Source organism: Poromitra crassiceps, assembly GCF_964638095.1.
Source record: "Poromitra crassiceps genome assembly, chromosome: 8".
Classification (NCBI taxonomy): domain Eukaryota; kingdom Metazoa; phylum Chordata; class Actinopteri; order Beryciformes; family Melamphaidae; genus Poromitra; species Poromitra crassiceps.
Window position 1 is genome coordinate 41250987 of NC_139629.1, and position 13766 is coordinate 41264752.

At 41.9% G+C, this 13766-nt stretch overlaps 2 protein-coding genes across 2 annotated transcripts in view; both read right to left on the minus strand.

Annotated features, from left to right (window-relative positions):
* LOC310780720 (uncharacterized protein) overlaps positions 1 to 13766 on the minus strand; it is a gene marked incomplete at both ends in the record, with an annotated part of 166718 nt that overhangs the window by 76985 nt on the left and 75967 nt on the right. The gene's annotated exons all lie outside the window — the stretch shown is intronic.
* On the minus strand, positions 6037 to 9126 carry LOC310781412 (galactose-specific lectin nattectin-like). Its single transcript, XM_083642037.1, has 7 exons — positions 9057 to 9126; positions 8752 to 8817; positions 8389 to 8410; positions 7842 to 7936; positions 7078 to 7212; positions 6843 to 6951; positions 6037 to 6642 (listed from the first exon to the last, which is right to left on the minus strand). The coding sequence occupies exons 2-7, from the start codon at positions 8815 to 8817 to the stop codon at positions 6578 to 6580; spliced, it is 492 nt and encodes a 163-aa protein (XP_083498163.1). The 5' UTR covers positions 9057 to 9126; the 3' UTR covers positions 6037 to 6577.

Below are 13766 nucleotides of genomic sequence, written 5' to 3' on the forward strand. Positions count from 1 at the left end.
ACTGCTAATGTTGACTGATGCCACCCTGGAGCGTGAGCAGTGTGTCATTAGTAAATCAGGAGGTCCTGGAACACTGAGAAGGTGTTGTTCCGGCAGGTCAGGGGGAGAGAAAAAGTATGACAGGCGCTTGGCCAGGCTGCTGTAGCTTTCACTGTTGCCACCAGGGGCAGCATCCTCCGCTGCTCGTGTCAAATCTTTGTGGAGTGCATGGTAATGTCTTTCTTTCTTTTGGGGATTTTCTCCCATTTTCACCATAGCAGCTGTTTTGTGTATATAAGGCAGGGTAAACACAGGTGCAACCAAAACACTGGGCCCCAGCACTGGAACACCTAAATGGATTGGTTGCACCTGTGTTTACCCCCTGCCTTTTAGATGCAAAATGGCTGCTGTGAAAAAGGTCAATTGTACTTGGCAAATTCCCCCTGCTGTTGTTGTTGCCCTAACCCAGTGATACTCAACTGGCGGCCCGTTTTACAATGCACCTGAACGCAACATGCAAGATACCCGCTGAATAAGGCCATGTTCAGACTAGGAGGCCAAATCTGATTTGTGAACTTTAGTGACCTATTAATGACTTTATCGAGATTGGTTTTATGAGTCTGGACGCTCCAAGTCTGATTTGTGTCACTTGTCCCAAACCACATATGGAGGTAGTTTCCAATCTGCTTTCGACTGATGTGACTTGAGTGCGGACGCGCAGATCCACCAAATCTGATTTGAACGTCACTCGCAACTCGTCATCGAATGCTTCTGTACAGGAAAACCACGTCACCAACGTACGTATTTACTGACGCCCACGTCGTTACCATAGCAACCCATGCAGATAGGCTGTTTAGGTCTGGCCACACAGATCCGACTTGAGAATCAGATTTGTGGCAGTGCGGACACACTCCCAATCAGATTTGGGAAACCAATCAAGATAATGATGATTAATGACTTTATCAGCAAATCGGATTTGCCTGTAATGTGAACATGGCCTAAGTGTCCAAATGTTCATGTCATTCTGGCCAATACTCCACTTCTGTTATAGCATTTCAGTCTGGAATATGGAATATCTTTCAATAATCTATGATTTAGCTGCTAAATTGTCAAATACCGCCGTCTGCTCGCTACCCAGGCACTTATGTATGTACCTAACCTAACTACTACTATGTGTGCACAACATTGTCAGACTAAACTCCGACTGACACCCCAAAAACCTACAATCCGCTACAATGTATATTCATTGTTTATTAACTGGCCCCTGGCCTTCTATCATTTCACGAAAGTGGCCCCCGGCCAAAGCAAGTTGAGTATCCCTGCCCTAACCCCTCTGTTGATGTGGGGAGAGCCACATGCTGCACAGGCTTCCTCTGCTCCTCATCATCTTCCTCTTCTCGTTGCCCGTGCAGCACATGCTGGTCATGTCTGTCTCCTAGCAGCAGGTGTCACTGCTGTGCTAGCATCGCTGCTACTAGCAATGTGTTGCTGCTACATGTGCTAATGCCACCCTGTGCTGTTGCCCCCCTTTGGCGACTGACCTAGTGGAATGATTGTCTTTTTGACATTTCAGCATTTTGCCAGTTTCCGTTCCTCCTTGCTTACATTTGCTCAGTGCTCACATGACGTGCAGAAAACTCGAGCTTCATGTTGAATTCAATTATAACTCGGTGGTCGGAAATTACCACTTCCTACTCGGAGAAATCTAATCAAACTGTGCGTCAACTCAGAGTTCCTATATTCGGAAACTGGGGTGTGACTTCTCAACCCCTAGTTGCTCCCAGCTCATCATTTGACGTCATTGTCAACATGAGTGGCCAATGGCCATGTTATAACATATCGTATAATGGTGAAAAAGAAAAGATTGTATGAATTTAAAACACATTTTTGGCACATTTTTCCCCAACTTAGTATGCTTTCAGACCAAATCAGCATACCAATACAGCAGTTGGTTAAACCCATACAATTAAACATTATTTGTTATTAGCTGTAATAGCTATAATAACCATCCATGGTTTTGTGACTTGAAGCCACTTCCCACCTCCGACCATAAACAAATGCAGCATGAGATCTGCATGACCTGATGATTGATGTCACTCAAATTTTTTGATCAGATAATGCATCCAAAATAGGCAAACAAGTGATTTACAAGTAACTTCATGAGAAATAAAAGAATGACAGAACAGAACATTAAATATGACACAAAATGTATTTACAGATTTTGATCGTGACAAAGGAGGTGCTGGATCTAATCAAATAGGTGCCGGACCAAATCTGGGAGGTGCTGGACAGGTTCCGTGTTCGGTCAGGATCCGGGACAAATTAAGCCCTGGGCGTGACTGCTTTAGTAAGATTATGATATGGATATGTATGTATGTATGTACCGTAGTAAGATATGCTGTGTGTGCTACTGTCCAGGATGGCCAGAATGTTCCTTAGAAGTTAAACAGTTAAGACAAATAACAAGGATTTGACACAAATAAACCTTTTGGTTACAGGTATACTAGGGTGACTAGATTATCAAAGCCTCAAGCCGGGACACTTACAGGACACTTTTTTTTTAAAGCTGTGCAAATGTTGAATTTGCAATTGTCTAACTGTGATGTCACTTCGGCAACTGTCTGATCTTATAGTCTGATCTTATAGTGCCTTCCATTGAAAGTCGGGTGTCGGAAGTTCTGACCCAGTATTTCCATGTATTTCCGATATTCTTCATCATTACAACTTGGTGCTATGAGCCGCACAAGGTGCTTATTTGCTTGCAAGAGACAATACCACCCCTATAACCTCAGTCACTTATCATTCTCAACCTCGTCAAAGTAGGCCAAAAACAGGTTGAGACAGACAGTTGAGAACCTTCTGAACGAGTTGGTTCTCAAGGACCTGAGTCTCTCCATCTGTATTACAGAAATAATGTCCATCAGCCACACCTGAAAAGAAGGTGAAGAGAAGAACTTCCATTCCTTCAGAATAAGTCTTTTGGCAACAGTTGTCAGTGTCGGAGATTGTTGCACAGCTGCAGGGAAGTTCAGAGAGGACTCCGGTCAGCCGAAGATGGTGAGTTCTGCCTCCGGCTGTAGGGTTATTTTGTAGGTACCACCAGTCAAATATTTTGGCCCAGAATCTGGATAGTGAGGGGCAGAACCAAAAAGCATGAGACAGTGTGCCCTCTGAGACCCGACACCTATCACATAGTGATGAGACAGAAGGATAAATGTTGTGCAACCTGTGCAATCTTGTGCAACCTGAATAATGAAGACGGTGAGCAACGTTAGGTGTCTGCTGTTAATTGAGCAGAGTTGGACTATAGACAAACTCCTGTCCCTTATAATTTCAGATAGATCAACACCTCGTAGTGGGTGCCCTGATACAGCCATCAAACAAACACACAAACCTAGAGATAAAATGTTTGAGTGAGGAAGGCTTAAGTTAACAAGGCCGGTAATGTACAGATAAGCTGTGGTAGAGTGATAGTGGAGCAGACCTTTGGAAGAGTTAAGTGCAGGTTGAGGAGAGTGAGAGATCTGCAAAACACACGTCTTGACATTGTTGTCATCAGGGCCGGACTGGGATCATAATTCAGGCCGGGCATTAGATACCAAGCAGGCCAGGCCGATACGGGCCGATGCGCGTGCTGGCGTCCGAAGGGCACCGGCGAAAGATTTGGGCTGTTTGAAGCCCAATTTGGGCCGTTTGAAGCCCAATTTGGGCCGTTTGAAGCCAGATTTGGGCCGTTTGAAGCCCAATTTGGGTCGTTTGAAGCGAGATTTGGGACGTTTGAAGCCCGATTTGGGCCGTTTGAAGCCCAATTTGGGCCGAGTCCAATTTTACAATGAGATGCACCCACTTTAACCCTGAATAAAGTAATAAAACCACTAGTAAACTAGTAGGCGGCGCCTGGCCTGCTGTTCAGTGAGTGGCCTGACTGCGGGCACAAAAAAAAAAAAAATGCAGGCCATGCCAGGCCAGGCCATCACAGGTGATCACATGTGATCACATGTGATTTTGCACATGTGAAGTTCATGTGTTTTTTTTTGTAAGGGATATTTGGTGTCTATATCTGACATATAACCCCCAGGTCACCGGATGCTTGGACCCCGTCATCGCTGCTTGCTGCTATATTTGTTATTGTTATTATTATTGCTGGTATTGCTTGCATTTCTGATGTTGTTGGTTCAATGTGATAGCATTGTCTTCATTTTTTACTTGAGCTGACCCCTCCCTCTGTATTATGATGCGTGTCAATGTCCTTGTATGTCTTTTGTCCTGATGTGTTTCTGATGCCTGCTGCAAACCAAATTTCCTTCAGGATAATAATAACGTCGAAGTTGATTTAGCTCCAGTGTCCATGCAGACATTTCTGAACTACTGACTCCTCATACTTCAATTGATGACTTGTATCTGCAAATCACAAACTCCTGCTTAGTTAGCCCATGGTTTAATTTGTGACCATGCTTTTTATATTGTGGCTCCAAAACTGTGGACCTGCCTGCCCCGTGAAGACAGGTCAACAAGCTGCTGTGAGATTGCAACACCCCCCTCTTGATTATCAACACTGGACTAAAGTAAAGTGGTGGGTTTGCTCACTGTTTTATATGTATTGCCTTTTTTGTTTTGATGAAAAGCACATTGAGCTCCCTTGTGTATGAAATGTTGAATATAGATTTTATGCAATAAATAATAAACACTTTAGACCAGCCATTGCCCACCTGTGGGCCGGGATCCGCTGAGATGCAAAGGTAGGCTATTGGCTGCCAAATCACAAATGATGATCTTAGTGAAAATAAATAAATATATATATATATTATTGATAGAGAATGAAATTTCACAGCCAAAAGGTAAACAGTGAACCACTTGAAGGAAACCAGTTGAAATGAAATGATGGAGCCAGGAGTCAGAAGAAGTCGTCTGATATGATGTATTTGACATAGATCTTGGCCAAGAGATGCACTCTTGTATATTCACGGATGGATACACAGGCTTACATACATTGAACAGAAAGTCAAAGATACTTATAGGACACACATCAGATTACATGTCTTGACGCACATCAGATTACATGTCTTGACGCACACTGGAAGGCCATTCTGTAGACTCAACCTATCTGTTATTCTGGCCCTGTAGAGAGCACCGTGGCACGGTGACAGGGCACAGTGTGCGATAGAGAGGAGCTGCAAATGTATGGTACAAGTTATCTAAATACGTCTGTCTGTGTATGTACACAGGTTATCCAAATATGATGTCTATCTGTGTATGTACACAGGTCATCTAAATATGAAGTATGTCTGTGTCATAACTATATGTAACTAAAATGGAAATGTATATGAATATATTAATAACTAGTGATTGTCCAAATAAAGGCTAATGTGATGTACATTTTCTCTATCAATTATTATTATGCATGAGGATGCATTTCTCCATCGTTGAATGATACCATTATTTCATTTGTTATCAATTATTCATTAATAATCCTATTGCCTCACTTTTAGTTTCTGATTTCTGTGTGATGCTGATGGACTGCTCCGTTTATCATGAAAATAGAAAGTGCTCTGAGAAGGCATTATTTGGCCTCCATACTGTTTACTGTGTACTGTTTTGTGGGCCGCTGTCACGATTGTGACTTTGTCAGACTTTCTCTATGTCTCTATAGTCCCCTCAGGTTCCTCATGTTTCACTGTCTAGGTCCAGCAGATCTATGTTAGTCTCCAGTCTGAGTCTTGTTAGTAATCACTCAGCTGTTTCCCATGTGTACTCACTTCCCTCTGTGTTTTTAGGTTCCTGTTCAATTCTCATTCTTTGTCTGGTCGTTAGCAAGTTCACGTGTGTTCTGTCCCTGTTACCTGTCATTATATGTTACCTGTTATTTCATTAAATATACCCAGTTTTGGTTTACTCATCATCTGACTCTTGCTGTTGTCCTGCAATTGGGTCCTCTAGTCTAAACCACTCACCGTGAACAGCCGCAAACATTGTTGAGATTTTCAAGTGGGCCATGAGTTGGAAAAGGTTGGGAACCGCTGATTTAGACAACAACAAAAATGTGAGTTGGGACCAGAGAATATTGCATCGTCTTTTATTGATTATTATGATTGATTTTTTGATTGATAATAATCAAGAAAGATGTGGAAAAAAGAACAAGGTCAACAGTGCAAACAGTTACAGATAAAATGCAGCAGATGTAGACATATTTTGTAATAAAGGCCAGCTAGTCACTGGTTAGACTGCCAAATACCAACAGGACAGAAACAATGTGGGTATAGTTTTTATGAAGTTATGTTATTGGCTTAGTATTTTAACAGTCAGACCAGTGAGAAATGTGTTGGTAAGATCTGTACAGACTTACAACTGGCTTTGGATGGACATAGTCTGTATCACTGTATTGATGGATGAACTATTTCTGTTGACTGATTGAATTGGAAGGGAATAAAAATTGACAATAGAGCTTCCAGCTCTGATGCCATCAAAGCCTGACATCATCATGGTGCAAGTGACATCATCATGGTGCAAGTGACATCATCATGGTGCAAGTGACATCATCATGGTGCAAGTGACATTGTGATGGCAGTTATGACAGCACATGATGGTGGCCTGGGCGGTGTCAGACGTTCATGGCGCAAACATAAGTAGTTTTGTAAGTACAGGCAACGTCATTCCACAAGTTCTCTGTAGTCAGAGGGGAAAACAACACAACAACAAAAGAAAATATTAAGCACTTTAGAGGTGTTCACCACAAGCATTCCAAGACTTTCTTCACTAGATTATAAAAACTAAAGATAATAAATAAGAAAATAAGAATACAGGAAATTATGATCTTCAGTATTGTTATTGCTTCACAATAAAGTAAAGAAATAATTTTTTGTTACCTCTGAAGATCATCGTTGCACAGTTTTCTGTTCCCAGGTTGTTTGGTTCTCCTTTATACCAGTTTGAGTAGTCATTCTTGGTGCCATCACTCCACTGCCACACTCCCTCCTGGATGAAGAAGTGTACACATTACTGGCTTCTCTAATTCAGTTACTGCTTCACTCTTTTGCCTCCAACAACACCCAAAGGTGCTCACTCCCATAGCACAAATCTGTGTATCAGTAAATGTCTCACCTTATTCACATCCTGGCCTCCAATCCAGGTTGCTTTGTAGGCGCCAGTCACTTTGTTAATCATCCCTCTGAGGAAGTTGTGCTCCTCTAAACTGTGGATTGAGGCCAGATTCCCACCTTGGGAAATGCAGTCGAGCTAATGGACGAGAAGCAAAGATATAAAGAGAGGAGTGAGTGGAGGAGACAAATGCAGAGAACAAGGAAGAGTTGGACAGAGGGTGTCAAACAAATAATATGAGAGAGAGACAGAGAGAGAGACAGAGAGAGACAGAGAAAGAGAGACAGACAGAGAGAGAGAGAGAGAGAGAGAGAGAGACAAACAGAGAGAGAGAGAGAGAGAGATAAACAGAGTGAATGGGGTAGAGACAAGCGTGTAACACAACATGACCTGAGATGGTAACATACTGTAGGTCAATAAGCTAGGTTATCTGTCTGATTAATTATTATCAGACAGACATAGTGTATATTTTTAAACTAACAATAGAATTCTAAAAAGATGTAATCCTCTGTGTGTTTGAAATGCTTTGATCAACCAACAATAATCACATAGTCAATCCAAACCACCCTCTGAGTGTGAATCACTCTAAAGTAGAAACAGTCCTTAGTATCAATGTGCATAATACAATGTGATGTTAATGCAGTTTATGAAGACTTGAAATAGACTTGTGCTTCTTTTCCTGAATGGTCCTGTTAGCAACAAGCTGTATTAGAGCATTGGCAGAAACACAGCATGATAGCAATAACCATGATTGTTCCATCAGGTACCTCTGCTTCCAGCCAAGTCTTTTCACTGTGAGTGTAGCTGAAACAGCGAGCGCCAAGCTGGGTCCACCCAGAAGGACAGCAAGCTATCTCTTGTTCTGCTCCAATGTTAGAAAGAAGATCAAATAAAGATCAGAGTCTTGCATAACAAATACTTGAGTCCACATAAAATGATGTGAAATGATTATTTGTAGTCTTAGTAAAAAACGACTTCAATTTATTGTGAGAGTGAAAACTATCTAGATTCAAGTTCAAAACATGTCTGTGAAGCTGACCAATCAAATGAGCAGGCACATGCATAATACCGGTAATCATTTGTTGCTGGTAGTCATGAGATGATGTTTTGTTAAAAGTTAAAATAGTCAAAGTTACTGTTTCATTTGGTCCCACGAGACGGTTGAAAAATACAGAACAAATGACACTATCATTTCAAAATTGGCATTTCCTTTTGCATTTGGGAAGGCCATCAAGCTAATGACTGAGCAGCACCTGAGAAAAATAAGTCCAACTAAAAGAATGTAAAGAAGAAATAACAGTGAGAGGTACCAACCTGACAAGGCGACTTTGCACTCCTGTAAACACAAAGAACACATTATCAGCAATGAAATCAATCAATTTGCTCCTTTAGCAGTATTCTATCTCAAGACTATTATTAATACAGTACATATAATATAAATGACATTATATGTTATAATGAAACTATTTTATACAGTATATGTGACGTAGGAGGCGTCAGTATAATTCAACGCATCTTCATCGTATAGGCTCTCATATTCCTCTTATAGTATATATATATATATATATATATATATATATATATATATATATATATATATATATATATATACAGTATAGCTAAAGCTAGCTATATAGCTAAAACATTTAAACTAATATTTCTGTAGATTTCACTTACACGCTGTCCATAGACCAATCCACTGGTCAAGCAGAGCATCACCACAAACTGAAAACCAGATGCCATCTGTGGAAAGATATGAGACAAGTAATGTATAATATAAAATATGTCAAATATCACCACCACCACATCCAAGATGTTATATGTGCCAGGCAACACTTTAGTGAGTCCATAGCAACCAGCAGCATTGGGCTTTACAGGGAGAGACTACTGACTATAGGCTAAAAATCAATCAATAGAAGAAGAATCTTTCCTGTAGCGATGCATAAAAACAGATGTCAGGTGAGAAGTATTTAAAATCTTACCTTTGCTCTGATGAGAGTTGATCTAATGAGGTTAGACTAACAGCAGCAGGTAGCAGAGTGTCATGGAAGAGGAAACACAGACTTTATATACTGTTTTGTCTGTGTACTTTGGGTCAAGAACTGGTCATCATCTGTCATATTCTAATGATGACAGTACCAACATAAATCTATCAAATAATCCATCTATTGCTACAAGACATCAATGAATTATTTTAAGACAGTCAGTACTGCCTTGAGTAAATACAGTTACATCAACTGAGTGAGAATTACACACAAGGATGAACTGCTAATGTTGACTGACCCTGGAGCGTGAACAGTGTTTCATTAGTAAATCAGGAGGTCCTGGAACACTGAGAAGGTGCTGTTCCGGGTCAGGGGGAAAGAAAAAGTCATACAATTCCTAAATCAGTGGTCTTCAACCTAGGGGGTCCGCAGAGGTAGCCTACTGCAGGAGGTCCGCCAATTTTTGTCAAAGTAAAAATGTAAAATGCTTTTTTAGACAAATAATAATAATATTGAGTAAACTCCAAGCATTAATAGGCAATAATAAGCTACTTTTGACAAAAATGATTTACAAAGGGAATCTGATGAAGCAATATGCGAAAATTTAAAATATGTGATTTACTAGGTTTGGCCACTCTAACACAGGCTATGGGGCAATGGTCACTAATGCCTTGAGACACCAGTATGAGGGTATTTGAGTAGTTTCTTGAGACTTGAGTAGGACTCGAATTGACTTAATAACCCTGTGAGTTGCCCAAAACAAAATGACTCGGGACTCACTTGAGACTTGGACCAAAGTGACTTGGTCCCATCTCTGCGAGTAGCCTAATTGCCGAATTGAGCTTTCGTCCAAATTTCCCCAGTCTGAGTCTCCTCACCAGCTGTACTCGCGTCCTCGTCATCCGTCCATCTGTCACTGTTCTGTAGCCTGGCCTGCTTCCTCTCCTCCCAGTAGTGACAAGAACAGAGTGGATGACTATGGTGTGACTGGTGGAGTATTCAGATGAGGCTATAGACCAAATCACCGTGACGTCACCATGTAAACAAATTTACTTCCGGGTACCACTTGGGGAAGGCGGCAGGTTTAAATGTGCGTGTTGTCAAATAAATGCTGTCAAACCCTCTCGTTGTTTTCGGCCGACTACTTCCAATTTAAATGGTTAAACGGTTGGTAAACTTGTCCGACGTATCTAGCCTTTCTTCTGTGTTTGTTTTATGTAGGCTAATGTTAGCTAGCTAATAACGTTTGTTTGTCTGTCAAACTCGCTGTTTTTTTGCAGACTCGTAACCTCGCGTCACCAGGCTCTTCTCGGCGAGAGCAGACTCGTTAACGTTACAGACAGAGCTACCGACGCCACGTTAATTTAATTTAGCGTCAAGTCTACTCTGGTCTGGTCCAACAGGTAAATAAGCTAGTCTGGTCTCCACTAACGTTAGTGAAAGTGTTGTTATGAATGATATTAAACAACAACACAACACGGACGAACCATTTTTGTCTTCTTTGTCAGTTTGTGCCGTTCACCGCCATTATAATGTGTGGACCATTGATAGTACATGTGGACCCAGGGGTACCCGGAAGTAAATGTAAACATCCCGCTGATTTGGTCTATACTAACCTTTAGAACACGGCTCTCTCGAATACTCGATTCTGATTGGTCAATCAACAATATTCACCGGTCATTATTTCTCGACAACCGACCGCTGCTCTGCCACACCTGGATTAATCAGTTGGTAAGAGCATTTTGTCCGCAGACGCTACTAATTAGGCCAACCAGTTGCAGCTGTGGTGTCTTGTGTGCCAATTAGGCTACGAATGAAACCGCTTTGTGTTGAAAACGCTATTAAAAAATCAATTTGAATAATTATTTTTGTCAGATTATTGAATGATTTAGTTGTAGGCCGTGTTCTAAGCGGGATAATGTATACTGAGCCGGTGATTACTGGAAATAATGACCTTCAGGTGAATATTAAGCCCTCCGCTGCGCGTCGGGCTAAATCATTCACCTGTCGGTCATTATTTCCACAGTAATCACCGGCTCAGTATACATTATCCCTTACATATACAAAGTTCTGAACAACAAGAGGACTGTTGGTCACAGAAACCTGAACCAAAATCAAACTCCCCTTTCCTCTATTTCACGAGATGAAGAATGAATGAAATTACTTTGAATTGCAAGGGGAGTGTACTTTGAATGGAAAAAACTTAAAGCGTTGCTTATTGATACTGTAGTATTCTGTTACATCACCACAAGGCCATCTTGGTAGGAAAATAGCAGGTGATTGTAATCAATTAACAGGTGATTACAATAAAGTGACACAACCATCTAATGAGCTGTGTGTATTGTAGCGCCATATTGGTAGGAAAATGCTTGTGACATCATGGGAATACTCTGAATAGAACATGTGAAGTTGCATGTGGGGCTATGTGACAGCACCTTTCAGTGTGCAGCAGCTGACCTATACTGTCCTTCAGCTTAACTCCAGTAGCCTGTTCACGCTCACATTTGCTGGGGGGAGGGTGCTCGCTCAGCTGACAAGAACAGAGTCTATAGACCAAATCAGCGGGATGTTTACATTTACTTCCGGGTACCCCTGGGTCCACACATTATAATGGCGGTGAACGGCACAAACTGACGTGTTGAAGACAAAAACAGACAAAGAAGACAAAAATGGTTCGTCCGTGTTGTGTTGTTGTTTAATATCATTCATAACAACACTTTCACTAACGTTAGTGGAGACCAGACTAGCTTATTTACCTGTTGGACCAGACCAGAGTAGACTTGACGCTAAATTAAATTAACGTGGCGTCGGTAGCTCTGTCTGTAACGTTAACGAGTCTGCTCTCGCCGAGAAGAGCCTGGGGACGCGAGGTTACGAGTCTGCAAAAAAACAGCGAGTTTGACAGACAAACAAACATTATTAGCTAGCTAACACTACATAAAACAAACACAGAAGAAAGGCTAGATACGTCGGACAAGGATGTTTACCAACCGTTTAACCATTTAAATTGAAAGTAGTCGGCCGAAAACAACGAGAGGGTTTGACAGCATTTATTTGACAACACGCACATTTAAACCTGCCGCCTTCCCCAAGTGGTACCCGGAAGTAAATTTGTTTACATGGTGACGTCACGGTGATTTGGTCTATAGACCAAATCAGCGGGATGTTTACATTTACTTCCGGGTACCCCTGGGTCCACACATTATAATGGCGGTGAACGGCACAAACTGACGTGTTGAAGACAAAAACAGACAAAGAAGACAAAAATGGTTCGTCCGTGTTGTGTTGTTGTTTAATATCATTCATAACAACACTTTCACTAACGTTAGTGGAGACCAGACTAGCTTATTTACCTGTTGGACCAGACCAGAGTAGACTTGACGCTAAATTAAATTAACGTGGCGTCGGTAGCTCTGTCTGTAACGTTAACGAGTCTGCTCTCGCCGAGAAGAGCCTGGGGACGCGAGGTTACGAGTCTGCAAAAAAACAGCGAGTTTGACAGACAAACAAACATTATTAGCTAGCTAACACTACATAAAACAAACACAGAAGAAAGGCTAGATACGTCGGACAAGGATGTTTACCAACCGTTTAACCATTTAAATTGAAAGTAGTCGGCCGAAAACAACGAGAGGGTTTGACAGCATTTATTTGACAACACGCACATTTAAACCTGCCGCCTTCCCCAAGTGGTACCCGGAAGTAAATTTGTTTACATGGTGACGTCACGGTGATTTGGTCTATAAACTCATCCGGAAGGCGAGCTCCACCTCTGGGACTGAGCTGGAGCAAATCCAGCAGGTGGCAGAGCGGAGAATGCTTTCTAAACTCCACTCCATCATGAGCAATCCAGCTCACCCACTTCATGCCCTGGAGGTGGTTCTGCTGAGCACCTTCAGTCGTAGGCTGATCCCACCCAGGTGCAGGACTGAACGTTACAGGAAGTCCTTCCTGTTAGCTGCTATTAGGTTGTTTAATCAACACAACAAATAATGTCTTTATATGCTGTGCATATATGCACTTTAGATATCTGTGCAATGTACCGGGGTATGTTTTTTTTTTTTTTTTTACTGTGTGTGTGTGTGTGTGTGTGTGTGTGTGTGTGTGTGCTTGGGTGTGGATGTTGCTGCTTATATTATATTTTTATCTTGTTGGCCAGCGGTGCCTGTTTTTTTTTTATCTAGATACTGTAAGTCACTTTATGCAAAAATTCGCACTTTAGTATTATTAACATTATTATTGTTGCACCTTTTTCTTAGTACTTGATAGTACTTTTGTGTGCCTTGCTACAGTATTCTGACATTGCGAGCACCAATCCAAGGTCTGCTAAAAAAAACAAGGTCTAATATAATTCACACATGATTTGCATAGGCGTGCTTTCAAGTGTATATAGCCTGTCTTTCTCTTTTGATCGCCTTGCGGCCAACCCCTCGCCTCGTGCACGAACATTCCCAATCCCTCTCTCGTGATGCGACTCCAACCCCTCGCCTCGTGCACGAACATTCCCAATCCCTCTCTCGTGATGCGACTCCAACCCCTCGCCTCGTGCACGAACATTCCCAATCCCTCTCTCGTGATGCGACTCCAACCCCTCGCCTCGTGCACGAACATTTCCAATCCCTCTCTCGTGATGCGACTCCAAGCCCTCGCCTCGTGCACGAACATTTCCAATCCCTCTCTCGTGATGCGACTCCAAGCCCTCGCCTC